At 35.2% G+C, this 15,299-nt stretch overlaps 2 protein-coding genes across 2 annotated transcripts; both read left to right on the top strand.

Moving 5' to 3' along the window:
* Positions 1–7,843, top strand: LOC133846997 (homeobox protein onecut). Its single transcript, XM_062281706.1, is given in 5 exon segments — positions 1–436; positions 1,654–3,600; positions 3,603–4,438; positions 5,641–5,816; positions 6,367–7,843. Coding segments are annotated over 4 exon segments (3,201 nt in total). The 5' UTR covers positions 1–436; positions 1,654–1,762; the 3' UTR covers positions 6,718–7,843.
* A 2,999-nt stretch (positions 7,844–10,842) lies between these two features.
* LOC133846934 (PH domain-containing rcdII-like) lies at positions 10,843–12,995 on the top strand (the record flags this gene model as incomplete). Its single annotated transcript, XM_062281646.1, has 2 exons — positions 10,843–11,161; positions 12,807–12,995. Coding segments are annotated over 2 exons (453 nt in total), but the record flags the coding sequence as incomplete, so codon positions are not given.
* Between the last annotated feature and the right edge of the window lie 2,304 nt (positions 12,996–15,299).

Below are 15,299 nucleotides of genomic sequence, written 5' to 3' on the forward strand. Positions count from 1 at the left end.
CTTTGCCACTGGCGCTAGTTCAACCACGGCTCGTGTGTATACATTACTGTTAATTTGAATTTAGTTCACATTTTGATATATTCTGTGAAAGGCCGAAAATGTCGGAGTGGGCTGACAAACTCTCGTGTTGTAAATTTCTACAACAGTTGTCAATTGCTTAAAATAATATAATATATAAATAAATGTTTGCCCCGCCCTTAATTTCTGAGGAATGTTAAAAATTTGACGTGCGTTCCGGTTGTGCGAATAATTACAAATTTAAGAGCCCAAGAATAAAACATTTCTCACCTGGCTGTGTCAGTGGTAGTTAAATTTTAGTTGTTACATTCAATACGACGTGAATATATAAAATACCGCTAACAATGATTTTTCATAAACATCAAATCAAAGTCGATATGTAGTTATTAATTAAGTATATATGTATTAACATTGAGAGGTAATAATAATATGTACATATACATATCTATCTGTGTATACGCGTATAAATATAAATTATAAGTAGAATAACAACGCGCAACGCTGAAATCGAAATACTTTATACATACATACACATTTATGCATATTCGAGGTCCTTCAGAGTTTAGTTGTGAACGAATTAAGAGAGACAAGTATAAAACCCATACACCCACACCTATGAATATATATATATATATATATGTATATGTATATATATATTCGCCAAACGTTATTGTATAGTACAGTATGAAGTATCTACTAGAAGGAGTAAGAATAATGTATGCGATTATTCTTCGTATTGCAACCGTTGCCACTACATAATACAATATGTACGTTTGTATGGATTTGAGTATATTTGTGGCATGCATGTACATGTATGTTTTGAAAGCCCATATTAACACGTAGCGTAGTATGCTGTTACTCGTCAGCAACCCTTAAGGCTTGGAGGTGATGACAGTGCAACGATGAAAACAAATCAAACATTCACTGCATTTAGTATATAAACATATACATATACATAGACATATACATATACATATACATATACATATACATATACATATACATATACATATACATATACATATACATATACATATACATATACATATACATATACATATACATATACATATACATATACATATACATATACATATACATATACATATACATATACATATACATATACATATACATATACATATACATATACATATACATATACATATACATATACATATACATATACATATACATATACATATACATATACATATACATATACATATACATATACATATACATATACATATACATATACATATACATATACATATACATATACATATACATATACATATACATATACATATACATATACATATACATATACATATACATATACATATACATATACATATACATATACATATACATATACATATACATATACATATACATATACATATACATATACATATACATATACATATACATATACATATACATATACATATACATATACAATACATATACATATACATATACATATACATATACATATACATATACATATACATATACATATACATATACTTGTATTTTATTTGTCGAGTCGTTTTAACGATCCCGAAACCGGGTAAAAGATTACGATAGTAAAAGTGATTTGTAGTATTAAATTATCCCTTTTTATAGTGCTACTACTCATCTTTTGGCTGCTGTTGTAAAGGTAAAATATCATACATAACTATCCATTTAGTTGCCTTATGAGAATTGCTGTGAAATCAGAATTGGAATTGTGGAAATGGAGTCGATAAGCGAAATCATCGATTCAGAAACGTTTTGTCATCAACTGGTTGATGAGTCAACTGAATTCATAGCAGTAGGCCCAGGACGAGGAGATGGCTGCGGAGGAGGACACGCACGTGAACTAGAATGTGAGTGTGAAAATGTTGAAACCCTTGTTGTAAAGGGAGGAATAAAGTATCTACAATATTCAGCAGATGAAAGTACAACAAGTGAAGCGCCAGCAGTATTGAGCAATGTAATGCGAAAACTAATAGGCGCACCAACTACACCACATGATGATAACCGAATACATAGTCCAGACGATGAGACCAGATCTGTTGTAATGGTAATCGATGAGATGCAAAACCATAATGTGGAAACCACGTATCAACTAGTGCCCCAACAATCCTTGCAATTGCAGGGCGGAAGAACTTTACCGCTATCAAGCCTACTTCCGATACACCAACACCAACGGCCTGATCGCATGGTTGAAAATTGTAGTCCAGCTGATTTTGTTAGCACGGATCTAAGTCTAGATGGTCTCACCGTGAGCACATCATCCCAAATAGTTGCTGTCAAAGACGAGGAGGAGCACAGATTGGTCATTGTCCATGGTGGCGAACACTGTGAGATTAGCATCGATAACCCGAATAGCTCCCGTATCGATATATCCAGAACAATTTCAAATATCAATGTCATTGATGAGTTATCATCCGATGGCAGCGAGGAGGTCACACTAAATCAGCATCATCAACAGCTTTTGGAAGAACAGCATCAACACTATAATCATCAGGAGGAGCATCAGCAATATAGTCATCGCCTTATCCATCAACAACAGGATCAGCAGCGTCGTCAACAAGAGGCGTCTGTTCAGTTGGGAATCGGTCATCATAATAATATAGAACACCATCACAGGGAGACGTTATCAGTTATTGTGCAGACACAGGTCGATGTGGGCGTAGACGATGAAGAGGAGGATGTAGACGACGATGATGATGATAATGACGATGAACACGATTCTCCCCTAGCTCTAGGCAGCGTTGACAATTCGTTGGAGCATAGCACGTATCAAACGTTGACTTCGGTTAATAACAATCACCGCATATCACCGCCACCATTTAGCCCGACATCGTATGCAACGTTGACGCCTATTCAACCGCTTCCACCCATCTCTACTATGTCCGATAAGTTTGCCTATTCTGGGCATATCTCTGGGAGTGCTACATCCTCATCTGGAAACGGCAATAATAGCAGTATCAATAACTGTCGCATTAATGGCAGAGGCTCTGCCGATGGTTCCAGTAATGATTGTGCCTCATTTAACAGTTTGCCTAGCTTACCTTCAGCCGTTCCACAACAGAGCGGATCACTGGGAAGCCTGAATTTAAGCAGTTTGGGTAGAGTTCAATCGCCTTACTCTTCCTTACCCTATGACAAGCTACCATCGTTGATTTCTCCTCCGCCGCCTCTTAACTATACACAGTCACCGTCCCATGGCATAGGTGGCATAGTGGGATCCTCTTCACCTGTTGGAGCGATAGCGCCTGTTTGCGAAGCGCTTTCACCACACCACAATTCCGCGTTAAGGACTTCTGGCAATATTAACAACAATCAACAAACTGATCACCAGACTATGAATGTCATTTGCTTGTCACCAGGGGCTCCAGCTAGCATAGGAGACGGTGGCGTTGTCAGCAATTTTAAGTCCTCTACCTTTAGCAAATCACATGCATCCCAGACGCGTGAACTTTTGATGGCCACTGCAACATCTTCATCGTCAACAAGCGATCAATGTTCCCAATCGCGCTCACGATTGCAGCAATTACAACAAATCCCCACGCCCCTATGCTAAGTCCGCATTCCGTTACTGCTAGCGGCTCGGTAATGTCAATATCTCAGCAATCATCACCGCACATGAATGGCGGAACAGTTTCAAATATTTCGGTTGATTTGCCCGTCGTTGATGCACTTTCGCGACGCCTATCTCCACTTCCGCCACCGGCTAGAAATGATGTTTCCTCAATTTCTGTTGCTAATTGCGATCAAAACTTGGGTCAAAGCCTAGAGCAACAGCGACCACAACTACACCGGGCTGGTATCAAAACCGCGGAAAGTAATGCAAATAACGATCACGTTCTAGCCAATATTCCAACTGGCGACAATCTCAACGTATGCATAAGTCAGCAGCAACAGCAAAGACATCAGCCGAATGGATCTCTCGCTGATCAGCAGCAGCAGCCAAAATCATCAACAACATCTGCATCTAATGGCACTGTCATTTCTCGCACTAACACTACTATCAATGAAATGGAGGAGATCAACACTAAAGAGCTCGCTCAGCGAATCTCCGCAGAGTTAAAGCGTTACAGCATACCACAGGCTATATTTGCTCAGCGCGTACTGTGCCGCTCGCAAGGCACTCTCTCCGATTTATTGCGCAACCCTAAGCCATGGTCGAAATTGAAATCCGGCCGTGAAACTTTTCGGCGAATGTTCAAGTGGTTGCAGGAGCCGGAGTTTCAACGTATGTCAGCATTACGTCTAGCCGCTGCGCAGATACCGCAGCGTCAAAGTGGAACTACATCAACAGGCTCCGTGTGCAATATTACACCAACAGAATCAAACACACCGACATCATCGTCAACGGTATCAAACTCTGTATATCTACATGCTCCGAGCATTTCGGCAAACTGTAAGTTCAAAATACTTTTAAAATCTTGTTCAAGCACTAGACTTCTTGAAGCCATTATAAATAGTCTTGATATATATTATATTTTCCGTGTTCTTCAAAATATGATCAATCACCTTAAATTTGAGCATATTTCATTTAACCTGTTTGACCAACCAATAAAACAATAATAATATATAACAAGTAAGAAAGCTACAGTCGAGTGTGCTCGACTGTGAGATACCCGCTACCCATTATGAATAAAGCCACAAAATGAGAAAAACCAAGTCAAATTGTATATTGGTATAGTAGTACATACATTTCTTGCCGATACAAAGTTATAATACCCTTCTACCCTATGAGTAGCGGGTATAAAAACTGTATATAACTGTGATTTACTCAATTCCACTCAGTCCGTGCGCCCATGTAGTGCATGAATTTTTTTATTATACTCTATAAAGTATATATATTCTTGATCAGCGTCAATAGCCGAAACGATATAGCCATGTCTGTCTGTCTTTACATCTGTCCGTAAAGTCTAGAGACTCTTAGACATCAGAGACTATTAGAAATAGATATAAATATTTTTCGTTAGCATTTGGTTTTGAACCCCCGCAAAAATAAACTAGTAAAAAAGCTAAAGTGTGTTCAACTGTGAGACACCCGCTACCCCTTTTAAATAAAATTAGAACAGTTCGGTATTCACTTTAAAATATACCATAAAAATGATAAAATTATACTGAAGTCTATATTTGGTATGTTGATACAGTACATCCACCCATAGAGTGCAAAATATACCAGATTGCTAGTCAAGGCATCTAAGACCCTATTGCAGTGTAGGCGTTTTTGCTTTAATAACTTCGAAAATTGTAATCTGATCGCAACCAAATCAATTGGCTGAGCTACCAACCAAAATGATTGCAGATTATGCAAAACTAAAATTATGGCTTATGAAAATATGAATGAAAGCTCGCTGAGTTCAATATGGTCAATATTTCAGCTTAAATACATAAAGCGAGAGGCATATATTTGCTTTCAGTTTGATAATAGTTTTGTGCAAAGCAGAAAATTTGAATCGGAAAGTTGATTGCGTTTTGTTTCTCACTCATACAAATAAATTATTGATAATGCAATTATTGATAATGGATTTGTTCTGGCCAATGGTCGAAACCATGTTTAAATGTTTCTTTTGGATAAACTGTACATCAAATTTTTGTCCTTACTAGGTATGGGAAATACATCTACATGCGCATCAGCTTCCGAGACTACTGGACAAAGTAACTCTGCAAACTGTCGACGTAAGGAGGAACCGCATATAGAACAAATGCCTCAACCAAAGAAGCCCCGTTTGGTATTTACCGATCTGCAGCGACGAACATTACAAGCTATTTTCAAGGTAATTATAATATACAACATATTTGTATCGTTTTTAAAATCGTTTTTTTTTTGTGTGTGTGTTAAATATGGTTAAAGATGCTCCAACAACTGCACTTCAACAAAGTAAATAAATTTAATGGAATCAAAAATCATTCAGTCATATTTATATTATTTGCTTTCCAGCGCGAATACTAACAACGAAGATAACAGAATAATTAGAGTGAAATAATTTAACCATTCAAAAGCAGCAGTTTTGCTGAGAACTCAGGTTTCTCATGTCAATTAGCTGTTTTATGACTAACAAATTTATTTCTGTTAAAGGGAAATTGTATCAATACGCAGAAGCGAGATTTTTGGAGTTTGGGCTTGTGTCACTCAATGTGCTTGTCTGAAAAAACTTTTTGTTTTTATTAAATACCAATTTAAATCGATTGGGCAATAATAAATTAGAATGGAATGCAATTAAAAAGGAAAGCTTTGTAATTTAATGAGTGATTTTATACTTCAAGTTGTCCTATTCGAGATGTTGAACTCATTTTATTTAATATTGTTAATCTTGGAATTCTTCAGGAAACAAAAGGCCTTCAAAAGAGATGCAAGTGACGATTGCGCGTCAACTTGGACTAGAGCCCACAACCGTGGGTAATTTCTTTATGAATGCCCGTCGACGATCGATGGATAAGTGGCGAGAAGATGACATTAAAAATAATATACAACAAATGCGTAATAGTCACCAGCAAGACGAGTCCGACGAGCGGGAATCGAATATTCACGAACAGTCGTCGCTTGGACACTACGAGAACCTTCACACAACAGCTATATCGCCGCTTGGCACTTTTGACGATGATGGAGAAATGGATTTGGATCTAGAAAATCCCGATTTTCTTGTCGATGAACACGATGATGATGATCAAGACATGTTGTGACATAATAGTAAATATATGGGACAAGTCGTATGCCATAAAAGGCTACAAAGCTCTAAAAAAAAGCAGAAACAGGAAAAGATAAATCGCCGATTTTGCACTTGCACTTTTTCTGACACTCAAAATCGTTCTCATCATGAGGAAAATTGCAATATCAAGTGCAGTGACGCAATACATTTTGATGATAATACCCAATACCATCCAAGCGCCAAAGGGCAGATTTCCACAGCTTCACGGGAACATTACATGAAATCAATGTCTAATAAATTTGGCACATGCAGAACAAATTATATGCAGATCATCAATGATGAAAACATCTGCAATAAGGATGATGAACATCAGCAATTCGAATCGAATTCGAATTACTCAAACTGTATCGATTATTTTAACTTGAGCGAACAGTTAGATGGTCCTGACGATGTTGAATGCTCAGATATCCCGTTATTGTCAAGCAATAAAAGTTCACCAAAATTTGTCTCTATTCGTCTTGGCTCAAAATATTTTAAAGAGACTATGATACAGCTACGCAATGAATCGTTGGTTCACTAAGTCAATGCTATCATTATTTGATCGAATTTATGAAGTTTAAATCTTTTTTGTTTTTATGTGTTAAATTTACTTGTTATTTCTGTCCTTTATTTCCGTGTTTGAATGCATTTTCATTGTTCTAGTCTCGTTGTTATTATGTAATAGCTTTATACTATTTTATAATAAATATTTATTTGTTTATTTATTATACTTCGGAATTCTTTTTTGTTTATTTACTAATATTTTTCTCATTATTTTAATGAACTTTTATAATTGTGATCTTTTATCATTTTAAGTTTCCATTGTAAGTTCTTTTTTCAAATTTAAATATAATAAAAATGCAATGAAATTTTTATATTAAGTTAAACCTTAAAATCAATGTTGAATAAAATCATCTAATTCATGCACCATATTCGAATAAGTAGTCAATAATGTACACTCATGTACATAGAAAATAAAAACATAGTTTATTTAGATATTGATTGACCGTAAAGGGCTAATGAAAAACAAAACAAATCTCATAATAAGTAAATTTGTAACTACATATATCTAGTCAAATTAAAAAATAAAACAATACAAACACAAATGCATTAAAAATTAATATTTCAAATAATTACCCTAAATGTAAATAATATGACACGTTTTTATTTCACAAATATATATATATATATTTATATATATAAAGACCAGGCCTGAATACACTAGAATATATGTATGTTCATACATAAATGTACATATTGCAGTTACAATAAATATATGTGTCAGCATAGTAAGTACATATATTCATACATTTACAACGACAAATCAGTCGCCTTAACCTATAGCATTTTATGCGATGTAAGAAACACGATTTAATAATCTCACTAATAAATTTAACACTCAAAAAATACATCTTTTGGAAAACGTACATTGCTAGAGGGAAATTTATTTGTGAAACAAATCTTCAAATTATTGCCGTTAAATTCATTCCCTGTTAAAAACGATTTAACAACAAAGATACATCCAAGAAGGTAATAAATGCTATGGACTCTATAATAATAACTACAGAATTTGACTCATTGCTCATAAGTCCTGTGATAAAGTTGCAACTTTAATGATTACACATTGATTCTGCAAGCCCATCTTAGAAACTGTTTTGACTGGGCTGCATCATTGAAAATTAAGTGTAATCTTCCGCCGCATCCATTAGCGATCGGCTAATGGAGCCGCATCATTGACGATGACATTTTCTATGCACATTTACAACTTATAGAGCCAATTAAAAGCAATAAGTTTCTCCATTTGTCAATGAAATGGACAATCATAAAAATACTAAGGCATTCGCAGTCAATGAAAATGAATGTCGTTTATAGCCTATTTCCACTTCACTCAGTTTTTTTACGTTTTTAAAGTCCCGTTTCGGGGTTTCCATTGGCACGAACCGAGAAATATGGGCAACCGTAAAATTCTCAACATGGCCGCTCTGAAATGTCAGCTGGTCAAATGTAAACACGAGTTGGCGAACAATTCAAAACACAGCACGCGCATTTTAAAATGGAAAATTTTCTTAAATTTCAGGATTTTTATGAGGATTTTGACGAAGTGGAGGGAAAATTAACGGAGTATAGGCCATTGCCAATAGTAAAAAATCGCCATCAGTTTGGGGCTATGTACATAAGTAGATTTGCTGGCAGCAATGTAATATTTACATAAATACATTTACTTTTTAGCAACGGCATGGGTGTTTTGGGAGCGCGATGTTCCTGGAAGCAAGGAATTTTTTTAAGATAATTTTCAAATTAATAGGGAGGAGTTTAGCACCCTTGTGGAGCGCTTTTGTGGATTGGCCAAAAAGGCACTACATTTCTCCTCCCATAACTCGAACAACATAGCCTCGTGGATGCCACTCCACGATATTGACGGCTTTCGAGTTTTTTTGGCTCATCTAAAATATAAAAAATTTGCTTTAAAAAGCAAAATAAAATTTTTATTTTTCTATTTTCATACCTTGGCGCACTTAAATGTCAGCTGTCATATCGATCAAAATATCGCGTAATTACCCAAAAGTGCGTTCGCTGTTTCTACGTAGCTCGCGAACGTAGAAGAACCGACTTTTTCTTATGGGTTTTACATGGGGCGAACGTAACATTCGGCCTGAACGTGAAAAACCAAAGAAAACCGTGCGGTGGAAATAGGCTATAAATTGCTAAGTGGAATATTCAGCTGATTTTCATCGATATCTATAAATATACTAAAATATTACCAACAAACCGCCACATTTTCAGAAACATTGTGGCTTCATATGCCGTCCTTCTCTTACTCACAGCTGCTTAAAGAATGATGCGGTTGAAAATTTTACTTAACGAAAAATGTTGAATTATGCAGCCTGGATAATGCATAATATAACACTAACGTGTTTCGATTCTGCAACTGTTCCAGACTGGCTTCAGCTTCTCGATACACCAACGAAATGAAGTTGTGTTACAACAAAGTGTTTTTCCAACTAGAAGTGAGGCATGAAAGCCTATTAAAAATTTATAAAAACTTAACAAACTTGGTTTTAATAGAAATATATTTCTCTGTTGAATTTCTTTCAAATTTTTCTAACTTCTATCAAAAAAATGCTTTCACATCCATTATTTATGTATCGATAGTTGACGCTAAAGTTGCGGAGCTATCTTAACGCAAATTTAAAATGTGGAAAATATCGATTGTGCTATCGATGTTTCTCCACCTCTATTGCCAAGTGGCTGCGCGATTTGTATTTACTGTATCGACATTAAAAACTTTTGTATGCATATAATTCAATATATAAGACTAGATTGAACCGAATTCGGATGTATACAACCTCTATTGTTGAAATTTTTCTGAAAACATAAAAGTTGCTTTTGTTTTCGCTAAATATTTTAGATTTTTTTTTATAGATTTATGTATGTGTTGTGTGTATACACAATTTCTTTTAGTTGTTTTGTTTCATTACGTCCATTAATCCCAAGCGCATTTATACATTTCATAGACGATATATATTTATATATAGATAAATAAAAATATATAACAAAATACATATGAGTAGTGTTAGTGTAACCAATATCACCCGTTAATACTATTAAGAATAACTTCTTCGGAAAATTCATTGTAAAAGTGTGCATACAACAAAGATGTACATATGTGCGTACTTAATACATATTGCATATATGAATAGAAAGCAAATATATCATTAACGAGACGCCGCCGCATTAGGAGAATGGAAGCCTATCGATATTGTGATTGAAATATGTAGGAAGCGAGCAGTCAAACCGTTCCATGTAGGTTACTTTAGAATGCTGACCACAACGACAGTAGGCGTTAGCCAATCAACCAAATGCGCTACTGATGCAGAGCATGCAACAACAATAACAACTACAGCGGGAACAACTTCAAACTCAACTGAGGCCATTGAAGACTTAAAATCGCTTAAGGTACAGATAAAAAGTGAAGTACTTTCCATTCTATCTCCAGGTAAGCCACCTTAGCACACGCAGCACCCCAGACTCTAATTAAGCTCTTAACTTTCAGATACCACAAGCAATCAATTGCGAACTATGGCAGATGAGATAGGAGGAGCTATTAAAACCATAACTCAAAACCTTGAATACAAACAACAATAACAACATCAACAGTACTACTACCTCTGCATCTTCTAATCCTGCAGAGACTGCAGCCGGAGGAAGTGCTGCGACAGGAGGAACAGTAGCTTCTCGGCACAGCTCAGCAAATAGTAGTAGTGTGAATTCATCGCCTAAGGCATTGTCTCTCAACAACTGTGACCATTCAAACACAAACACAAATAGCAATAGCAGCAATATTTCATCCTGCCTAACCCAAATTGTGGATACCGACTCGCACCAAGATGAACTGCTTATAAAGAAGACCACAAACATCGTTAAGGAAGAAAACGGCGGTAATTTTATATTGTTTCCTTTATCACTATTGCCAACATAAAGAATTCACTGTTTTTATATATTAGACTTGTCAGCTATGAATGCAGAATCGTTTTAAGGAGGTTTGTGGCTTTGTAATCAAGTATATATATTCCTGTTGGCAGATGAGTAGTGTATCTTTCAGTCGAACATTTTCGACTCTAGTGGGTATCTTTTCTTTCTGACTTATTCTTTAACTTTTTGTTTTAACCACTTTCGTATTATTTGACGTATTTTAAATATTTATAGTATGTAGCTATTAAAAAATATGCCATTATATTTTCAAATATAAAAAGTATTGAAGTTAATCCACTAAAGAAACCACAAATTCAATATTACTGAAGCCGTAGCAACTGCTCTTCCAAAATAAGTTAAATAATCTTAAACTCCATCAATTGAAATATGAGCCTGGGTGTGATAAAAAGGAATTAAAGTCCTCCTCTAAGAGTTAAGAGAATTTTTCTGAGAAGCAGACTAGTCTTCTACTGTTTAGAACTAAAAATTTAAATTTTGTAATAGTCCGCCATTTTGGCACTTTTTATCCACATTAATAGTTTATTCATTTTGTATACTTCAAATAACAATAACAAAAGATTACAAAATTAAAAAACAAGTAAGAAAGCTACAGTCGAGTGTACTCGACTGTGAGATACCCGCTACCCATTTTGAATAAAAGCTATATATTTTGCATTATATTTCTCAAAATATACCAAATATACTACAAAAATACTAAAAAATATACCAAATGGTATATGTGGTATATCCATATAGTACCGCATTCTAAATATACCATAGACGGCACAATATACCAGATTGTCAGCCAAAGTAACTAAGACCCCTAGTAAGTAGGCGTTTTTGCCCATACAAAAGTATTTCCTTAATAAGTTCCACAATTTTTATCTGATCGCAACCAGGAATCATAATTACTATAGTTGTTATTGTATAAACCAAAATTCGTAACTCTAGCTTTAAAATTACGCTTGTTATTCGATTTTTTTGATTTGCGGGGTCGGAAGGGGGCGTGGCAAAAATTTGAAACAAACTTGATATGCGTGCAAACATTGTTATGTCGAAAAAATTATAGCTCTATCTCTTATAGTCTCTGAGATCTAGGTGTTCATACGGACAGACACACAGACGGACAGACGGACATGGCTATATCGTCTCGGCTGTTGACGCTGATCAAGAATATATATACTTTATAGGGTCGGAGATGCCTCCTTCTACCTGTTACATACATTTCCTGCCGGCACAAAGTTATAATACCCTTCTACCCTATGGGTAGCGGGTATAAAACTCTGTTTGGTAGAGTTTGAAGGGTCAGGGGCCGCAAAAATCTAGCAATAATAATAATGTGTGCAATCAACAAGAACATTATCACAAAAATAAGTAGGTCCATTCCATTGCACACAGCCAACCAACGAAAACGTTTTGGGATAATTTTTTTATACAAAATCCAATACAAATCCAATGCAATACAATCAGTCAATCAAGAAGTGGGAAGATAGGGTACATTGATAGAAAATTTGATCAAAAATAAATAGAAAATAAATAAAATAAAAAAAACTAATACAATTTGTAAAATAATAACATAAAGAGAAATATTATATTTTTCTATGCCAATAGCAAAGTTAACGACGACTTCAGCTCAGCAAATGTCGACAATGGAAAAAGTCAGTCTAAACTCAGGTGGTGCTGGTGGTACCACAACTAGCTCGGATCTAACAACAGCAGCAGCGGAAACCAAATTGGATCTGTAACTACTGTGAAAGAAGAACCTTCCGATATTATTGGCAGCTTGGTCCATATGAAAAAGAAGAACAATTCTCACCAAACATGTCACCAGTGGGATTTGGATCGATTGCTCCATCTGCCAACACCGCAATAGATCAATCTGAAACATCAGGTTTGTAAAATTGTTGTTTATTATTAGAGTAAATGCTTACACATAATACTCATACAATGCATAGAAATTACTGGTAAAGTAAAAGCCTATTTTTGGAACTCGTAAAATCTTAAAAGGGTCATTAATTTTGATAAAAAATGCAAAGTAGATAATGTTCAACCACGTTTGCCTTAATTAGATACAAAATTATTTTCATCAATTCAAAACAAAAATGCAAAGTGGATAAAGCATCAAGATAGAAATTAAGAAAAAATAAAGAGAAAGTATTTGGAGACATTTTCTTGTGAAGAGAAAAAGAGCATTAACTAAAATTGTGCAGTCGCCAGACTGCATATGTATAAAATTGAAAATTAAAAAATTGCAACCAAGTTGCTTCATTTTATCTGTTGTTTTTTAATAATTGTTTTTATTTATTTTTATTATTTCCGTGCCAAATTTAGGGTCATAAAGGTTACCAAAAAACGGTAACTTTAAAATTTGTGGAAATTGCGAAATATATTGGTTTTCCGCTGGGAACAGCGCTTCGAGTTAAAAGTAGTAAACGAATAATAATAATTTAAAAATACTATAGAGCGCAAAATATACTAGATTGGCAGCCAAAGCAACTAAGCCCCGTATTAAATAGCCATAGCAAAACTTGATCTGCATGCAAACATAGCATACCAGTGTTTCATACGGACAGACAGGGGACAAAGTAATACCGTCTCGATTGTTGGCCCTGATAATTTATAGGATCGGAGATGCCTCCTTCTGTCTGTTACATACCTTTCCTGGAGGCACAATCTTATAATATTATCCTACCCTATGGGGTAGGGTATAAAAACGTGTGTCAAAAATTTTCGCGTCGGCGTTTCATTATTACAGTACCAGCACAAAATAAATAATATGTAAGACTGAAATGTATGGTGGATCCAAAATGAGATGTTCCACAGACGAAAAAGTAAGAAAGCAACAGTAGAGTGACTTCGTCTGTGCGGTATTATTTGTAAAATATAACAAATTAATATGCCAAAAATACAAAAATAGATCAAATGCTATTTTTGGTACAGCGATATAGTACTATATTCAAAATACTACTGTGGGCAAAAAGTAAGGTGAATTTGTTTATAAAATGAAAAATCTTTATTTTTCTTCTAAATTAGTATCATGCCCTTCAAAGTAATCCCCTTCCGATAAAATACACTTATGCCCACTTTTTTTCCTATCCTCGAAAGATGCCAAATAGTCCCTTTTCGGTATAGCCATCAGTGCCTTCTTCGATTTAGCTTTTATCTCCTCAATCGACTCGAAACGCGTTCCCCGAAGTGGTCTCTTCAGTTTTGGGAATAGTCAGAAGTCACACAGAGCCAAATCAGGCGAAAACGGTGGTTGTGGAACGATATGCCTCGAATTTTTGACGAAATGGTCAAGAAAAACGTGTACAGAATTTGGTCGTTTTGGTACCAAACGAGATTTGACTTTTCGTAGGCCCAAATGGTCATTCAAAATGGTTTTCACAGATTTTTCTGATATTCCGATCATATCAGTAAGGTCTCTAATAGTCAACCGACGATTTTGCCTCCACTTCATTGACGTGTTGGTCATGTGTTGACGTCGATTGTCGTCCGGAGGCCTCCAAGTCATCAACACGTTCTCGACCCTTTTGAAGTCTTTGTACCAATTAAAAACATTTTTTGTGACATGGTAGAATCACCAAAGGTCTTCCGCACCATCCTCAACGTTTCCGTAGCCGAAATTTCATTCGGCAAACAACATTTGATGGCACTTCTCATTCAGACATTGTAACAAATCGAAAAATGCACTCTTGGTAGTTTGGAAAACAAGTTTAAATATATTTCTGATAATGACATTCATATGAAATTTGGACCAGATGTCACTAACAGTCTTGCCAACTTAAAAAAAGAATTAGGCCGAATTGTTAGGCCCGCGAAATTTAAATTGAAAATTCACCTTACTTTTTGCCCACAGTAGTATATTATACCAGAGGGTACAAAAGTACAAACGGTACAAGACATTTTGAAACTGATATTTGTTTTGAATTTTATTTATTATTTAATAAAATTTTCGTTAATTTGCCTTTTAGTTAAAATTGAACTACCTGCAAATAATGGAGAGAAACTTGTATCAGCTTCAGCTTTGGGCATGAACAGCGATGATATTGTTGCTTGCAATCAAACGCTGGTAGATGCCGAGAGACTAAGTGAAACTTCGGC

The sequence above is a fragment of the Drosophila sulfurigaster genome, chromosome 4 (genome assembly GCF_023558435.1).
Source record: "Drosophila sulfurigaster albostrigata strain 15112-1811.04 chromosome 4, ASM2355843v2, whole genome shotgun sequence".
NCBI lineage: Eukaryota > Metazoa > Arthropoda > Insecta > Diptera > Drosophilidae > Drosophila > Drosophila sulfurigaster.